At 36.3% G+C, this 15,116-nt stretch overlaps 1 protein-coding gene across 3 annotated transcripts in view; it reads left to right on the forward strand.

The window, feature by feature from the left end:
- The window catches only part of Cad87A (cadherin 87A), a 271,251-nt gene that overhangs the window by 128,405 nt on the left and 127,730 nt on the right, over window positions 1–15,116 (forward strand). For all 3 annotated transcript variants that reach the window (XM_087412529.1, XM_087412530.1, XM_087412531.1), the window contains one exon: window positions 2,611–2,666. In XM_087412529.1, the coding sequence (XP_087268655.1) occupies window positions 2,611–2,666 (56 nt within the window). The remainder of the gene's footprint in view (window positions 1–2,610; window positions 2,667–15,116) is intronic.

Here is a 15,116-nt window from a genome sequence, read left to right on the forward strand (position 1 = left end):
GCTGCACGCGGGCAGTATCTCTCTCATTTTTGCCTCTTCTAAGTAGCGCAGGTTCTAGTAGATTTCTGTAAAATTACATCGTAACAACTTGACCGGGCAAGAACAAGCTCCACTCTCCTCCTTTTAAAAACAGCTTTAATTTTTTGCCGTGCAGAATGGTACTTAACAAAATGGACACTCCGCGCTAACTTTCCCGCGGGATGTTGAAATTTTTCCGAGAGCGAGACGGTGGTAGCCAGCGAGGACTTGTTGCTCATTTTTCCGTCCTCGTTGGACTGGTGCAGACGCGAAGTCGATATCACCAATTAACCCAAGACTGTTTACCGTTCATGTCATGGGACGGTCTGTATCGAACCGACGCGATGGTTCTATGTAACCGACATGGCAGTATGTAACAGACATGTACATACCTATGGTCAACCCAGGTAATGGCAAATGTCACTTGGTCTGCCGCCCGATCGCCGCACAGATTCTCCAACGGAATCGTTATCGTTTGCCGAAGGAAATAATATATAGTTTGTGTTGACGGGCTGGTCTAATAATATGCAAGGAGCATTTCCAAGTATAGAACATTTTGTAATGAAGACTTTCAATTATAAGTGAAAATTATATGAATATTAAACATCTGCTTTGATAGAAAATATAATTCTTTATTCTCTTATTTGATTAAAACTTTATCGTGAAAAAGACTTTGAGTGAGAGTTCTCTTTTCTCTCTATTTGATTCAAAAACATCTTGTTTGGTATAATCTTATTCGATGTTTTGAGAACTCATGCGGCAACTTTCTGTCTGTACTTATTTCTTACTAAATATTCATTCTTTACTATATTGTTCCGTTGAATATTCATTACTTTGTTGTAGATCCACATTTTGCAAGAGAGAATAGAGTAGTTTAATAATCAAATACTAGACGAATGGTTTTAATATGAAACTTAAACCGTAATTCTCCAGGACTTGATTTCAAGAAAAGCTCTTACACTTTATTTAAATACTCTTTTGTTACTTTACCGTTTTATCATTTTATGTAGATACAGCAGTTTAATTGCAGAATGAATATAAAAGTTGACATCGCATAATTACCGCAACGCATATGTGCTTATCATGATAATACTTTTGTATTTACGATCATTTTAACAGGAATTTTAACCCTGAGGTTATTTCGCCGTCGTTTTGACCCAATTTAATTAAAGTTTCCAACCAAATTTACAATCGTGTCCGTATCGTTGCATAACTTTATTTAAGCACTGCAATTCCGACGGTGGATAACCGAGTTTTGTCAGTTAGAAACGAGCACCAGCGGTGTTTATGATCCAACGAAAAATTGCGAAAGCCACGTTATAAAAATACGTCACTTACGGCATGAAATTTAACGCGATGACACGATGGCGTATCTCTGTAATGTCAGTTGGGATTGTTGGGATTTTATTTTTAACTTGCAATTGCAAATGATACCTGTTATTGGATCGCACAGGCCGAGATATTCTAACGGAATATAATCCGCTTAATGCGGTTATCTATTCATCTATCCGTTGGTTGATTCGCTTATCGTATCACTCCTGAAACCATTAATACAGATATGCGTATAGTTTGCGTGTAACAAATTGAAACATGTTATTGTTATATTTTCTATTCTGTTGAGAGTGATCATCAATGAATAGTATCATAATATTAATTTCAGCTTTTCCAAATAATTACTAAAATTTCATTATTTGCTTATCAAATTTAGATGTACAAACAAATAATATAAAAGTCTTTTATATAATTTACTTATTACGCTCTTAATCTTGTTATATCGCCAAAAATTGGAGATACACGTTGAAAAAAAAGCCTTGACGTAAATTACGAAGATCATAAGTATCACCTAACATAAGAAGAAAAATGGTCGAAATGGTGGAAATCTTGAAATCAGAAGTTATCCATTGTGAGGAGAAAAAACCTTAACTTATATATGATCGTACTGGAACTGATTATATTCCATGTGACTCCGTTGTCGATTGTTTGTTAACATATCTTGCTGGTGGTACATTTGTAACGTATTGTGGCGTTCATGAAGTACAAAAATCTTGTATCTCCAAAAGAAAAGTACCTGCAGATACCTGCAATCGAATCGTTATATTCATTACTACCTCATAAATTTCCTATTAGTCCTCCTGTTTATTATCTTCCTATCAGTGTGCAATACGGATGTCATATTCATTTAGAAATTTGTATCTCGAATTTATAAGTACTACACGATCATACGAAGTTAAGAGTGTAGTACAGTAAAAAAATAGAAATATATTGCTGATTTTTCATCTTTCTACAATAACTTAGATAAAAAATGCAAAGCGTTTCAGCAATAGGAATTGAAAATTGGTTTTAGAGAATTAACGCTCGACTCTATAATACTCATAGGCAAATATCTTGAGTGAGAGATCCGCGTGAAAGCCACAAATGCGCAATTAATTAAGCGTTCCAATGCGCGCGTTGAGCATGACGCGAGATTAATTCGTCTAATCGCAAGCCTGATAGCCGCCGAGTCGAAGTCGAGCATTACTCTTCTCTCGATTCGTCTCTCGATTGGCCCAGGGGGGTCAATCAATAATCACCGTTCTCCTCTTCTGCTTGCAGGTTGCCCAGGAAGCGAGCGGCTCTGCTGGTGATTTGTCTTTTGGCCACTTGCACGGGTAAGTCTAGCCTTCGCGTATGACACCACGTTTTTCTTTTCGCTGAATTTATTCAGTCACACGTCGTGCATCGCGATATGTAGATCGTGTTACGAGAAATGGCGACGTTCCGTTTCGCGTTCTCTTCGAGGCACGTGCATGACGCTTCATAACCGCGTCAGAGTCTTCTTCTCGTCACTGAGGAGAATTTTATTTGATTCCTCTTAGGCCGTTTCAGAAGTCTCCTTCAGTAGACCTTCAAGAACGCGGGAGTTATAGCATCCTTCCGTCGCTTTACTGCTCGCGCACGTTTGAATTCTAAAAGCGAAATGTGACCACCGAAAGTAGGTTTTGCGGGAAGCCTGGTAGAATATAGCGATATTTTTAGAAACATATCCAAGGAAGAAAGAGTTATTTTTATGAAATATTTTTTATCATAATTTTATGTACGTACCGTTAGATATCGGAAGGACCAATGGCAATTCAATCCTTTGAGTTAAATAACATTTTGTTATTTTTAATTTTCACATATGTCGAAATGTAAATCAATCTATTTCTATTGGCCAGTTTCAAAGTAAGCAATTAATGTATAGATTTTTTTTAGAAAGTAATAAACTAAATTTGAGTCTCTCTCTCTCTCTCTCTCTCAAATTTAATTTTTTAGTTGAATTATTTAACTCTGTGGTTTTAATTGAATTAATGATACATTAAATAGGAGTGGTGACCTATATAAATAATAAAAATAATTCAAATTCTTTTCGATCGGAATAGAATATACTAGAATAACAAAAAGGATTAGAAAATATCATCTACAGTTTTTGTCATGTTTATATATGTTTGTGCGAGAGAAATTATGTACTACACGTAAAATACATTATATATTAAATCACATTGCGAGAGTTGCACTCGAGCCAAGGGATGGCTGTTTAAATATCTCGTTGTCGTGAACGAGACCAAAGTACCGGGTACCTTAGTGATACGAGATGGTATGAGGGGATGGTTAGGTGGCGCACGGGGGTGGTGCAAGAATGGAGGAAAGGCGTTTCCTCCTTCCGGCGGAGAACAGGAAGCTTCTAGCGAGCTGCCTCTTCGCTCTACCTTCGTCCCCTCCCCCCCTCTCTCTTTCTCTCTCTCGGTCTCCCTCTCTTTTTCTCTCGTTTCCATCTACCTTCACCTTTTTCCCCTGTCGTACCACCCCTACAACTCAACTCCCCTCATCTCCGTATCTCAACGAAGTCGAGAAATGGTTTCTCTTGGAGAAAGCGAGCGAAGCTTTTCCTTCTAACGTCTCTTCATCTTCTAACATTATTTCTCTCTTTCTCCGACACATATATATATTTCTCTTACAAATATATATATATATATATATATATATATACATATGTGTGTTTTATATATATATATATATATATATGAAACGACTAACGCTGATTGCGAATAATGCAGTAAAACGCCGCGTGCTTATTTCGCCAGCTTCGTGAGAATTTGACGTTCTTATAGTTTGCAATCGTTTTCAGTTTATTTGCTCGATTTTTACATTATTAAGTTTCATTTTATTATGTGTTATACGCTTCTCTCTCATTTTCATCAATTCCTTTTTTTTTTTTTAATTATACGTCGTTAGTCCATGTAGTAATCATGTCTACTTAATGTAGCCCATCTTGTAGATGTAGATTTAATCTTCTTTAGAAACGTTTCATCGTATGATACAAATGATCCTGTTTTATTCTTTCTCTTTCATTATCAAGATATAAATCGCTCAGTATTTGTTCATTCATTTCTTCACTCATTTACTTTCCCCGTCTTTTCGTGTCTATTTCCCTCTTATAACTTTTTTCTCTCTCTTTCTTTACATTCTCCCCCGCCATTTTCTCTATCCCTTTTCTCGCTTTACATACCTTCTCCCTGCATTTTTATGCTTCTTTCCTCTTTCCCTCTTCACTTAAACCTGCTCGTCGTAAATCTGTTGCCACCTACTTTCTTCTCGTCCCTCGTGTTTTACTCTCGGTTACAGCAACCAGATATTTATTATTCGCGCATACCACGTTTGCATTTTTAAAATATTGTTCTTCCGTTCTTATTAACCGCGTAGCCGTTTTGCGCTTCATGTCGGCTTGCCCGAGTCGGCAAGTTCATCAACAAGGAGACTTTCGCGCGAGTAGGTGGCCCGATAATTTATGTTAACCGCGTTTGCGAAGAGGAAACGAACGAGTCGAAGTGAGATACGTCGTTCCCTAAGAATTATAGTTCCCAGCGCCATATATACGGAATCTTGTTGTGTGCAGTAACACTTTCCTTCGTGTTCAAACGCTTTCTTTTGCATCAAAATATTTAATCGATAATGCGTTGTTCGTTATTTTAATTTAAAAATTTCCAAGCGTGTTGATTAATTCCCAAGAGAACTATGTCATAAATACCGCCTGCATTATCGGAAAACAATAATATTCTAATTATTTTAAAAACAGTGTAGTAGTCTCTCCTGTTTACTAAAAATATTCGGACGATTTATTGAAATAATTCAATCAAAATAATTTAAAATTATTTAATCAAAAATATAAACAGTAATAGATTTGTATTACTTTTGTATTATTTATATGTCTGAAACGTAACTTATATTTTATTTTTTATTATACCTCTATAATTAGCATTTTATTTTTTAAACAAAAAAATCACTTTAAAATTGAATGAAATTTGCCGTATTTTTGAGAGTTAAATTTTCTACATTGTACCGTATATTTTTTAAAGGTATTAATATCGTAAAATTAAAAAAAAGTTTCTTTACAGATCGTATTTTTCTCTTCGAATGAACATATTGACAGAATTTTTTATTTATTATTAAAAATTATAGCGCTATTTTTCATTAGTTTTGATAGATATCGGAAAATTCATTATCCTTTCTCTCTCTTTCTCCCTCCCTCCCCCCCCTCTCTCTCTCTCTCCCGAAGATAAAGCTCTTCAGAACTCGGTTGGAAATTCCCTCGCATGACCCTCTTCTCAGGGTGTTCCGCAGTTTCCGCATCGCCGCTCAAGAAGATCATTGACTGCTGGGGCGAGAGTCGCGCGAGCAGTAGGGTACTTCAGAATTCGACCGGTCGGTCGGTTGGTCGGTCCTGTCGAAGGGTTGGTTGCACGATTGATCACTCGGCGGGTAACGTTTGAGCAGTTACAAATACACGTGATCAATCGTGTCCTAATGGCGCGCCCGAGTGCATCGCGTGCAACGGCAACGGCAACGGCTGCAACGGTAGACAGCACGGCGGTGGCGTAACTGCTGCACGGCAAACCTCATGCGCTGAAAGTATTTGCCCAAAGTGCATTAATCATTCAGCGTGTCTGTTCGATGCACTCCACGGACGGAGACTACTCGGCGCGTTCGATCGAGTTCGATCATTTTCGGACGTGTTATCTTTTTTTTTTTTTTTTTTTTTTTCCCCTCTCGATTCGATCCCTGCCCGACGTTGATTCCGCGAGCCTGTCGTTGCCGAACGATCCGATCGTTACGTGATAAACGGGAATTAATTCTATGTAACTCCATTTTTCCGATTCATCAAGAAAAAAAAGGTTAATGCAGCAATATATTGTTGACAATGGATATAGGATTTACGTGTGATCTATTTTAAGCCGGTTATGGAATTTACACTGCAATAGATTGCAATAGAATTTCATAGAGAGAGGGAGAGAACAATTTGGGATTAACTGCATATAGATTTAAATGGATGAGCGAGAAGTGACAACGCGTGACATCATCCTATTGTCTTGGTTTGCGGTTACAAAATCGAACAAATCCGAGGGCAAAGCTGAAGGGACCTAGATGCGGATGAAAGGGACGTAAAAGTGCATTGAAAAAGCACGTCAGCAATTCCGTCATTCGCTATTGAGAAGGTCGGTACGACGACGACGGCGACAAGTGCATTCAAACATGACAACACGCTCGCTAGTTACGTGGCTTTACTCGTTAGCGCGTTTTCATCGAAGAAACCCCTTCTCACCCCCTCCAGGCCATCACTCTCCGCGTCGTCGCCGTTGTCCCGCCGTCTCCCAATGCGTCCGCGACTCGTTCGCGGTCCAACCGTTAAATACGGCTCCGACGAGGCAGAGCAACGAGTTTCCGATAACGTCGGATGCGACGGAGCGTATTACCGGATAGAGTGCGTCCCGCGTTCAATAATACGCGGCATTCGCCTCCGCTCGATCGCACGTTTCATTCTCTACTTCGATCGTGCCTCGTTCGTTCTCACTTTTCCCTCCGGCTCTTTATACCTATGTTCGTTTTCCGACTTTGTCTTCTCGCTTGTGTAATTTATTAGGATAATTTTTTTACAATTACGATTTTACAATTCTATACGCGATACTGTAATTTATGGCGGTTGGATTTCGTCAAATATTTCTTGCAATTCAACATGGCAAGACTAAGACTATATTTGCTTGTAAGCAAAATTATTATCTAAAATTATAAAATGTTTTACGAATATATTTAGGTTTGTAATATACAACACGAGATGTATAATATATTTGTAATACTTATGTAAATATTTCTTGTGGAACAATTCATAGCAAAACTATGTAAGAGAATTCGTTTATAGGAAAAATTATTATTTAAAATTCTAGACTTTACGATTATATTTGTGAAACTTACGCGAAAGAGAATATCATTATATATCTAAAAATAAAACTGTCTATCGATATTAATCGTATCGTATTTCTTCAAAAATAAGGACTTTGTCTTTTTATGTTAAAATATATATATCTCTCTCTAATCAATTTTGATTCTAAAATTGAAATTCTTTAATATTTAAATTGAATTTGATTTTTTGCAAAAATACCTTATTCCGAATATCTAATTTTAAATGTGTCCCAGATATCCAATTTTTACTGAACAAAATCGAATGTTTCGAATATTATTTAAATATCTGATTCATGATATTCATTAATCATACATATTTCTCAGAATGAATGGAAGCAATTTATCAATTATCGTTAAAATTAAGAATTACATTTTTGGGTTCTATCATTATTTCATTACGAAGTGACAAATGTTTCATGTGTGGTGGAATTTTGGCGAGGTTTAGCGGAGCATTGGCCCCTCTTATCCCTAAGCAGCCACAAATTGTCAGTAGTTCAACTCCGTGTGTGGTCTGACAGTTAACGAACGACCAAGAGACGGACTATTCTGATGCGCGCACTGGAAATTTCGCTAACGAGGGAACGCAAGTTCTTTGATTGGCGCGAAACTCTTGGAGGGCTTCCATGTTTGTTAATACGAAATAAGCGCACACATTGCATACCATTAAAGCTGCCTCTCTAAGGTGCTTGTATTACCTCTCGTGGTCGCGAAAAGTTCAGATCATTAGCCGATTTAATGTAGACTTGTATTTTCATATTTTTCATTGAATCATATATTTAATATTTTAACATTTTTAATATTTATATAAGGTTGATATAGGATACTTTATAACATTATAAAAATATCCTTGTAAGTTTTGAAATTAATTATTTCTTTTTGTAAAAATAAAATTTAATTTTTAATTTTCAGTCTCAACAAGTTAATGATTATCTTAAATTTCATGTATTAGGATACATAAAATTTTCTTTATTTGACAGACTTAATTTGAAAATCATTTACTTTTGAACAATAAAATCTGATTACTATACATTAACATTTATACTTTGTTTTTCTTATTAAAAAAAATTTAATTGTTCTCTGTTTTGTTATTTAGTTATCAAGTAATTTTATGCATAATAAGTTGACAGTCACCTTAAATAACTTTTCTTCTAACTGATGAATCAATTAACGACTTCGACTATATGTGTTTAACTGTAAGATTAGTGTTAATTTATGAATATAAATAATTATATATATGAGAAATAGATTTTCAAAATGCGTTTTGTCCAAAATTTGTCATTTTCAGAAAATAATCGAGAAAGAAAGAAAGGGACACATTCAAAAATAGATATTCGGAATAAGATATTTTTGCAAAAAATCAAATTCAATTTAAATATTAAAGAATTTCAATTTTAGAATCAAAATTGACTAGAGAGAGATATATATATTTTAAGATAAAAAGACAAAGTCCTTATTTTTGAACAAATATGATACGATTAATATCGATAAGCAGTTTTATTTTTAAATACATAATGATATTTTCTTTCGCGTAAGTTTCACAAATATAATGCACACAAGAAACTACGTACTTTACAGAAAATAACAATATGTCAATCAATAGGATGTGAAATATTAAAGAAAATTACTAAAAATGTTAAACAAATGCATTTTGTTTGTCTCTAATTAAAAAACATAATGCATTCCGAAATGTCTACGTTTTTTCAGCATATAAATTAACGATAAAAAATGCTTTCTGAACATCTCAGAGTAGCTTATAATATGAGTTTTTCGACACTGAACACTCCGTCATCTCTAACTAAAAAAATGAAATTTTGGATAAAACTCATTTTGAAAGTCTGTTCCTCATTTATTCAGAAGGGTCCAAAATCAAAGGTTGAAATGTTTATATTTTATCTTTTTAAATAAATATAATTTTTTATACACATCAAGAACTTGTGCTGGCTTTAAATAACTTTTTTATTGCATGCATAATAAAATTGCTATTAGAGCGTAGCGAAAATCAAGAGCAAAATGGTCTCCAATAGAGATACATATAAATTCGAATAACCAATAACAAAAATGTTATTTCTTAATTGAGAGTTAAATACCTTTACCTGCTGTTAACCATCGCTTATCCTGAACGGTTATTGAAGAATCACGTAAAGGGCACGCGATGCGCCATGAATGTGTGCTATACAATTCTGGAAGTAATCCATCATATTTGGGCGGTATATGTATCCGACGTACCGTTTTCCCCGGCATTAAGCCTCGGTAATCCTCGGCTCGTTATCCCTCCGCTATTAGTTTTCCTTGACGTTTCTCTTTGTTAAAAGAAAAACCGAGGTAAGCCGGCGGGGAAATCGCCGCATTACTTTTAAACAAAAATGAGGCGGACTCTACCGGCGGCGGATATCCGCGTCTCGGCGAGGAGGTCGCCGCTTAAAAATGGCCGGGACTTGCGCAAGCTGATGCAGGATGAATGCGAGATACATGGCGTTATTTAAGGATCCGTATCTCTTCCCTTTTTCTCTCTTAGTAAACTTACTGCCGCGTCGCGCATCCCTGATTCTCTTGAATCGCAGACAGAATGTAGTTCGTGACGGCACTCTACCTTACAAAAATTGCACGTTTAACGCCAAAATTCGACGATTTATCTTGCGACAGTGTAGATACAGATCTAGACGTTTTACATGTTACATTTTTCTCGTGATTAATCGACAACGCGTTATATCTAATGATTTCTATCACCAGAAATTCATTTTCTTTACGAAAGAGACGATTTTGCTGAAACATTTAAAAGTTTAGCTAGATACATATTTGAATACAATTTTGTTTGGCCATCAAAATAATTATGTAAGACGTTCAAACTGGTTGCTTGAATGTCAAAATTTTTTTATAGAATTATTAAGAACAGTAAGAATCTTACTGGATCGTACATTGAAAATTCAACAATAAGAAATAGAAGTAATAATCAAAGCTGGATCTTTAATAATGCAATCTAAATTACTATATATATATATATATATATATATACATACACTATATATTATCTACTATATACATATATATATATATATATTTTTTTTTCTTATTGAATTACTGCAAAATTATAATCCTTGAAATTCCTACATAATTATTTCATTTAACACAATTATTTTCAGATTTGTACACGAAGAAAAATATTTGGTTGAATTAACTGTGGCGGAAACTGAACGATCCAGAATTCTCTAGTTAAGTTTACTAGATTTATGATTAAATTTACTAGAATTCTGGTAGATTTTAAATTAGTTATTTCAGAATTCTGATAGATTTAAGAAATTTAACAAACTTATCTAGAATTCTGGATCGTTGATTTTTCACCACAATTCCAATTGATTCAACCAAATATTTTTTTCCATGTGTGGAATAAAACAGAGTAATGTGAATAAATTAATAGAAATTGTGAAATTGTACAAAAGATTGAGGTGTAGCGTCAGTCAAACGTACAAAATATATATTATTGATGCATTCGTTGTTTTAGAAGCAACATTTAGTAACCCAATCGATCCTTTGAGTTAAATAACATTTTGTATTTTTAACCTTCATTATATGTGTCAATGTAAATTAATTCATTTGAGTGTTCAATCAGTTCAATAAATTTGAGTCAATTTCTTGAATTAAATTTTTTAACTCCATCTTGTCAATCAAATTAATGACATATTAGGTAAAAGTAGTGAGATTTATAAAAATAACTCACACAACACACACACAAATTGACTACAATTAACGTTATGAATTGGCTATAATTGACATTACGAATTGAACAGTATAGCTAAATTTTTAGTTATTTTAGCAGAATCGCTCTTTCCATGTATCTCTATTACACCTCTATCGTATCTGAACTACATCTTCGTTACCTTTACACTCTGTCACTTAACATCCTCGTAAAACGAAAGTTCTATTCCATTCTAATTCTGTCTCTGTATTCTGAAATGAGGGATGATAGATCTAACTCCGTCATCGTTATTCTATGTCTATGTGGATACATACCTGTTTTGTTAGAATTCTGAGACAGGCAACTCCGCAGTTCCATTAGATGAACGGCGATGTAATGTAATTCCGTCATGTAACGCAACGCGTTCTTCGCGCGCGGCTCTGATCGATGCGTCGGCAGACTCTCGGCGTTCTGCGAAACGGTAGTGAGACGAACGACGCGGATTTACGAGGAATCGCATGATATAAAAGAACCAGATAGGAAAAAGAAACCGAGAGGAAGAGACGGTGGAATAGAGGTGCGCAGATACGTCGTGTATCATGATTACCACTGGCGCGGCGGAACTTTTGTCATGGTTGCTCCAATTTCGAGACATTAACAATCCCCCTCCCCCTTCTTCTTTTTTTTTTTTAAACGGGCCACAGCGAACGGGAGATTTTACGTTAACCTCGTTTTGGGACACGAATGCGCCGAGATTCCGGCGACCGTTGGTCATACTTGAGGGTAGACAAACGGCTATTTATTCAACGCGGTCGGAAGTTAATCCGCGACGCGACCTCACTTCATTTCCTCTCTGCGTATTCCGTTTTTAAAAAGGATCTGCGCAGGACGCGCGAACATAAACATGCGCGAGTAAGGGTAGAGTTACCGCCTTCATTTCTGACTTTATTAAAACATTGCCTTTTGCTCTACCGTAAGCCGCCGACTTGTATTTCGACGAGACAAGTTCCTGCTTCGCTGAAGGATTTTACAAGTGCAATTGTGTATTGCGACGAGAAATTGGGAGGATATTGGGGAGCTCGCGCGGCAACCAATTTCAGTATCAATCCTCTCCGAAACAGTATTGGTATTACGATTGTAAATCGAAAACTACACGCATTCATTTTGGATGAATGTGTTATTTTATATGTATTAAAAATGTTATTGTTTGCATGCTCTCTGTTATTCGTATATTTATTCTATTATATTTGAACAATTTAATTTTTGTCGCTAATTGAACTACCGTTTACTTTAACAATTTTCGTTCAATCAATTCTTGTTGAATTGAAAAATTTTTAAGTGTGAAAGCCAAAAAGTGTCGCTCCTATCGTCGTATTCCGAAAGCATTATAAATAAACGAAGGTAATGAAAGTGCGCGACATCACGTAGACATAAAGTTACAAGAATTTTCCTCGCGTTGCGAAGCTCTTGACGTAGCTCTCGCCAAGTCTCTCAATGAGAAAAGCGTACGCTTGTATCTCTGCCTCGCGAAATCGCTGGCTGCGTTTTGTTGTCACGAATTAACGCGCCCAGCGCGCCATAATCAACGAACGTGGCCACCGTTGTTCGCGTCGCGACTGCAGAATAAATTACTCGCTTCTCACGGCGAACTCCCGACTTCAAAGCGCCTCCGCGGTCATTTAATTTACGTCGCACGCCGGGCTGAGACGACGCGGAAAAAGGAAAGACGCGGAGGGCAAGAGTCGCAGGAGTCTCTTTCTCTCTCCACCTCGTTTCTTCCTTCTCTCTTTGCCTCTCTTAACCCCTTGTCCATCTGCCTTATCCCGACGCCTTGATAACGAGAGCACACGGAATACCAGCCAAAGACAGGGTAATTATCTACTGTAGAGCCCGTGGCTTTTATCTCGCGCGCTGCAGACGCATGTTCGCGACATCGTCATCCTGATGTACCTCGTCACGTCACCCGGTTAATCGCCCCGAGTACACTCGTGTAGCTCCTTTGCTTCTGAGGGACGACGATCGTATTCCGTCTCACGTTTAAGACTCGCGATGGAGACTTAACTTGTCGCTTCGTGTTTCTTAAATATTATATATATCAATAGTGATGTAGATCGTCGCCACGGGATATATGATCAACGAAGACTAATTGTCTGAACAGTGCATTATAATGATGATTTCTTCAAACTGTTTTCTCTAATTATTAAAATTAAGAATTATGGATATTAAAAATGATGGTTCTACACACGCATTACGACACTAATAGTTTTACATAATAAAAAAACCGAGTAAAAAAACATTGTATGTTTGCGTTGTTTAAAAACAGTCCTTTTACATCTTTGTTAAAATTTTCTCTTGAATTTTTAACATATTCGAGTGTTAATTTAATATAGTATGGTTCTGTTATTTGAATATTTTCTGTTAAAATAATATTCAATATTTCTTTGTATTAAAATAATTTATGAGTGAGTGAACAAATAACGTATAAAAATATGTATTTTAAAATGTAACTTCTAAGATAAAGGAATAAAATACTATAATAATACTAAATAATATAATATTTCTGTTATTTTTAACATATCAATTTCGAGTTAAATTAACATTAAAATTTGAGTCGACTGTTTGAGTGAAATATGTTAAATTTCATATAATTTTTTCAGTCGCATTATTTTTAAACATGATTTAGAATAATTTTCAATTTTTCATAATTTTGTTTCATAATATTATATCATTTTGAAAAAAATATATAAAACATCCTTAACGAACGTGTCCTAACAAATCATTTTGAAGTTACATATATTCAAATTATGTTATCACTATTTATAAGAGAATCATATGGTCGATATTTATAAGGGAAGATGAGGCGATAAAATATCTACATTATTACTCGAAACTACATTTTCCTCGAATAGTTATTGCTTAAATTGATCCGATTGTATCTGCCAGAAGGATAGTACATAATATGGTATCCTTCTATCTTTCTAATTCGCTCTCTATCGAGTGTTTTGGCTCAGCTGAACCACACCGGGGACAGTCAGTCGACTAGTCGGTCCGAGTGTCCATTGAAAGCGCCGTTGAAAAGAGCCAATATTCCGCTCGGTCGCCCTATGCAGAGTTCGATTCATCCGGGAATTCAATTAGCGCCAGTTGCCGGAAACCTCAAGTAATTTGTGCACGGCCGGCGCGGCCGTCCTCTCGCCCTTCCGATGCGACGCGACTGCGATTCCCTCTCTTTCTCTGTTTCGCGAACGTAAAAGCCCTGCCCTAACGTTGCACCTCTCTGCAACCTTCCCTGTGGAAGCCTTGGTCACCGTGCTCTCGCGTCTGGGAAACCAAGGCAACCATTGTAGTACGTGCCTGTTAGAGACGTATCGAGGATATTCGCCGGTTGTGGGAAAGATGGAGGCAGGCTATCGGCGGATGAACCGAGACTGCTATCAATCAAGTCGATAGGGCCGCGTCCACGGCAGATTATACGACCGAGGGTGGATGACGAGGAGGATAATAAGATCGAACGGTATTCTAGGGCTACCGAAAAGTCTTGATTTTTCGACTTTTCAAGGTAATCGTTGACGGCAAAAGAGGCACACGTGTATATCCATTTTTAAATCGCTCTTTTTATTGTTCGAGAAAAGTGTGTGATTCTTTTATGAGTTATTTCTGTGGGTGATTTAAAAACTTTCGAGAGAAATATACTATCTGTGAATGGACGCGTTCTGAAATAACTCAGAAATTGACTTCAAGATTTTTCTTTCTCTCTTGCTCGATATAGGAACAACATCAGAGATTAATCGTGAAATGTTAAAGGACTTCCGGTTCGAAGTAGCACTCCGGTACGAAGTCGGATATGAGAGAGGCTCTCGTGCTCGTGACGAAATTCGAGGGATGAAATCCGATTTCACCGAAAGCGACTTGATAATTGGTGCTCGCGTACAATTGAAAACGCATGACAGTACGCTCCGGAATGCGAACGTAATTAGTGCATCCAGTTGAACGTAATTGTTTACCGCCAATACAGCATTTAATATGTATGTGTGTGTATACCAAACACAGACAGCGATGCAATCAAATATATCATGAATAATATTAGAATTTCTATAAATATTTCGAAAATACACTAGTTGAGTTAGACTTCGGAATAATTAAATGTTTAAAGGAAATGTACCTTAATATGGAA

Source organism: Acromyrmex echinatior, chromosome 13 (genome assembly GCF_024713525.1).
Source record: "Acromyrmex echinatior isolate Ae372 chromosome 13, ASM2471352v2, whole genome shotgun sequence".
In the NCBI taxonomy this organism is placed as follows: domain Eukaryota; kingdom Metazoa; phylum Arthropoda; class Insecta; order Hymenoptera; family Formicidae; genus Acromyrmex; species Acromyrmex echinatior.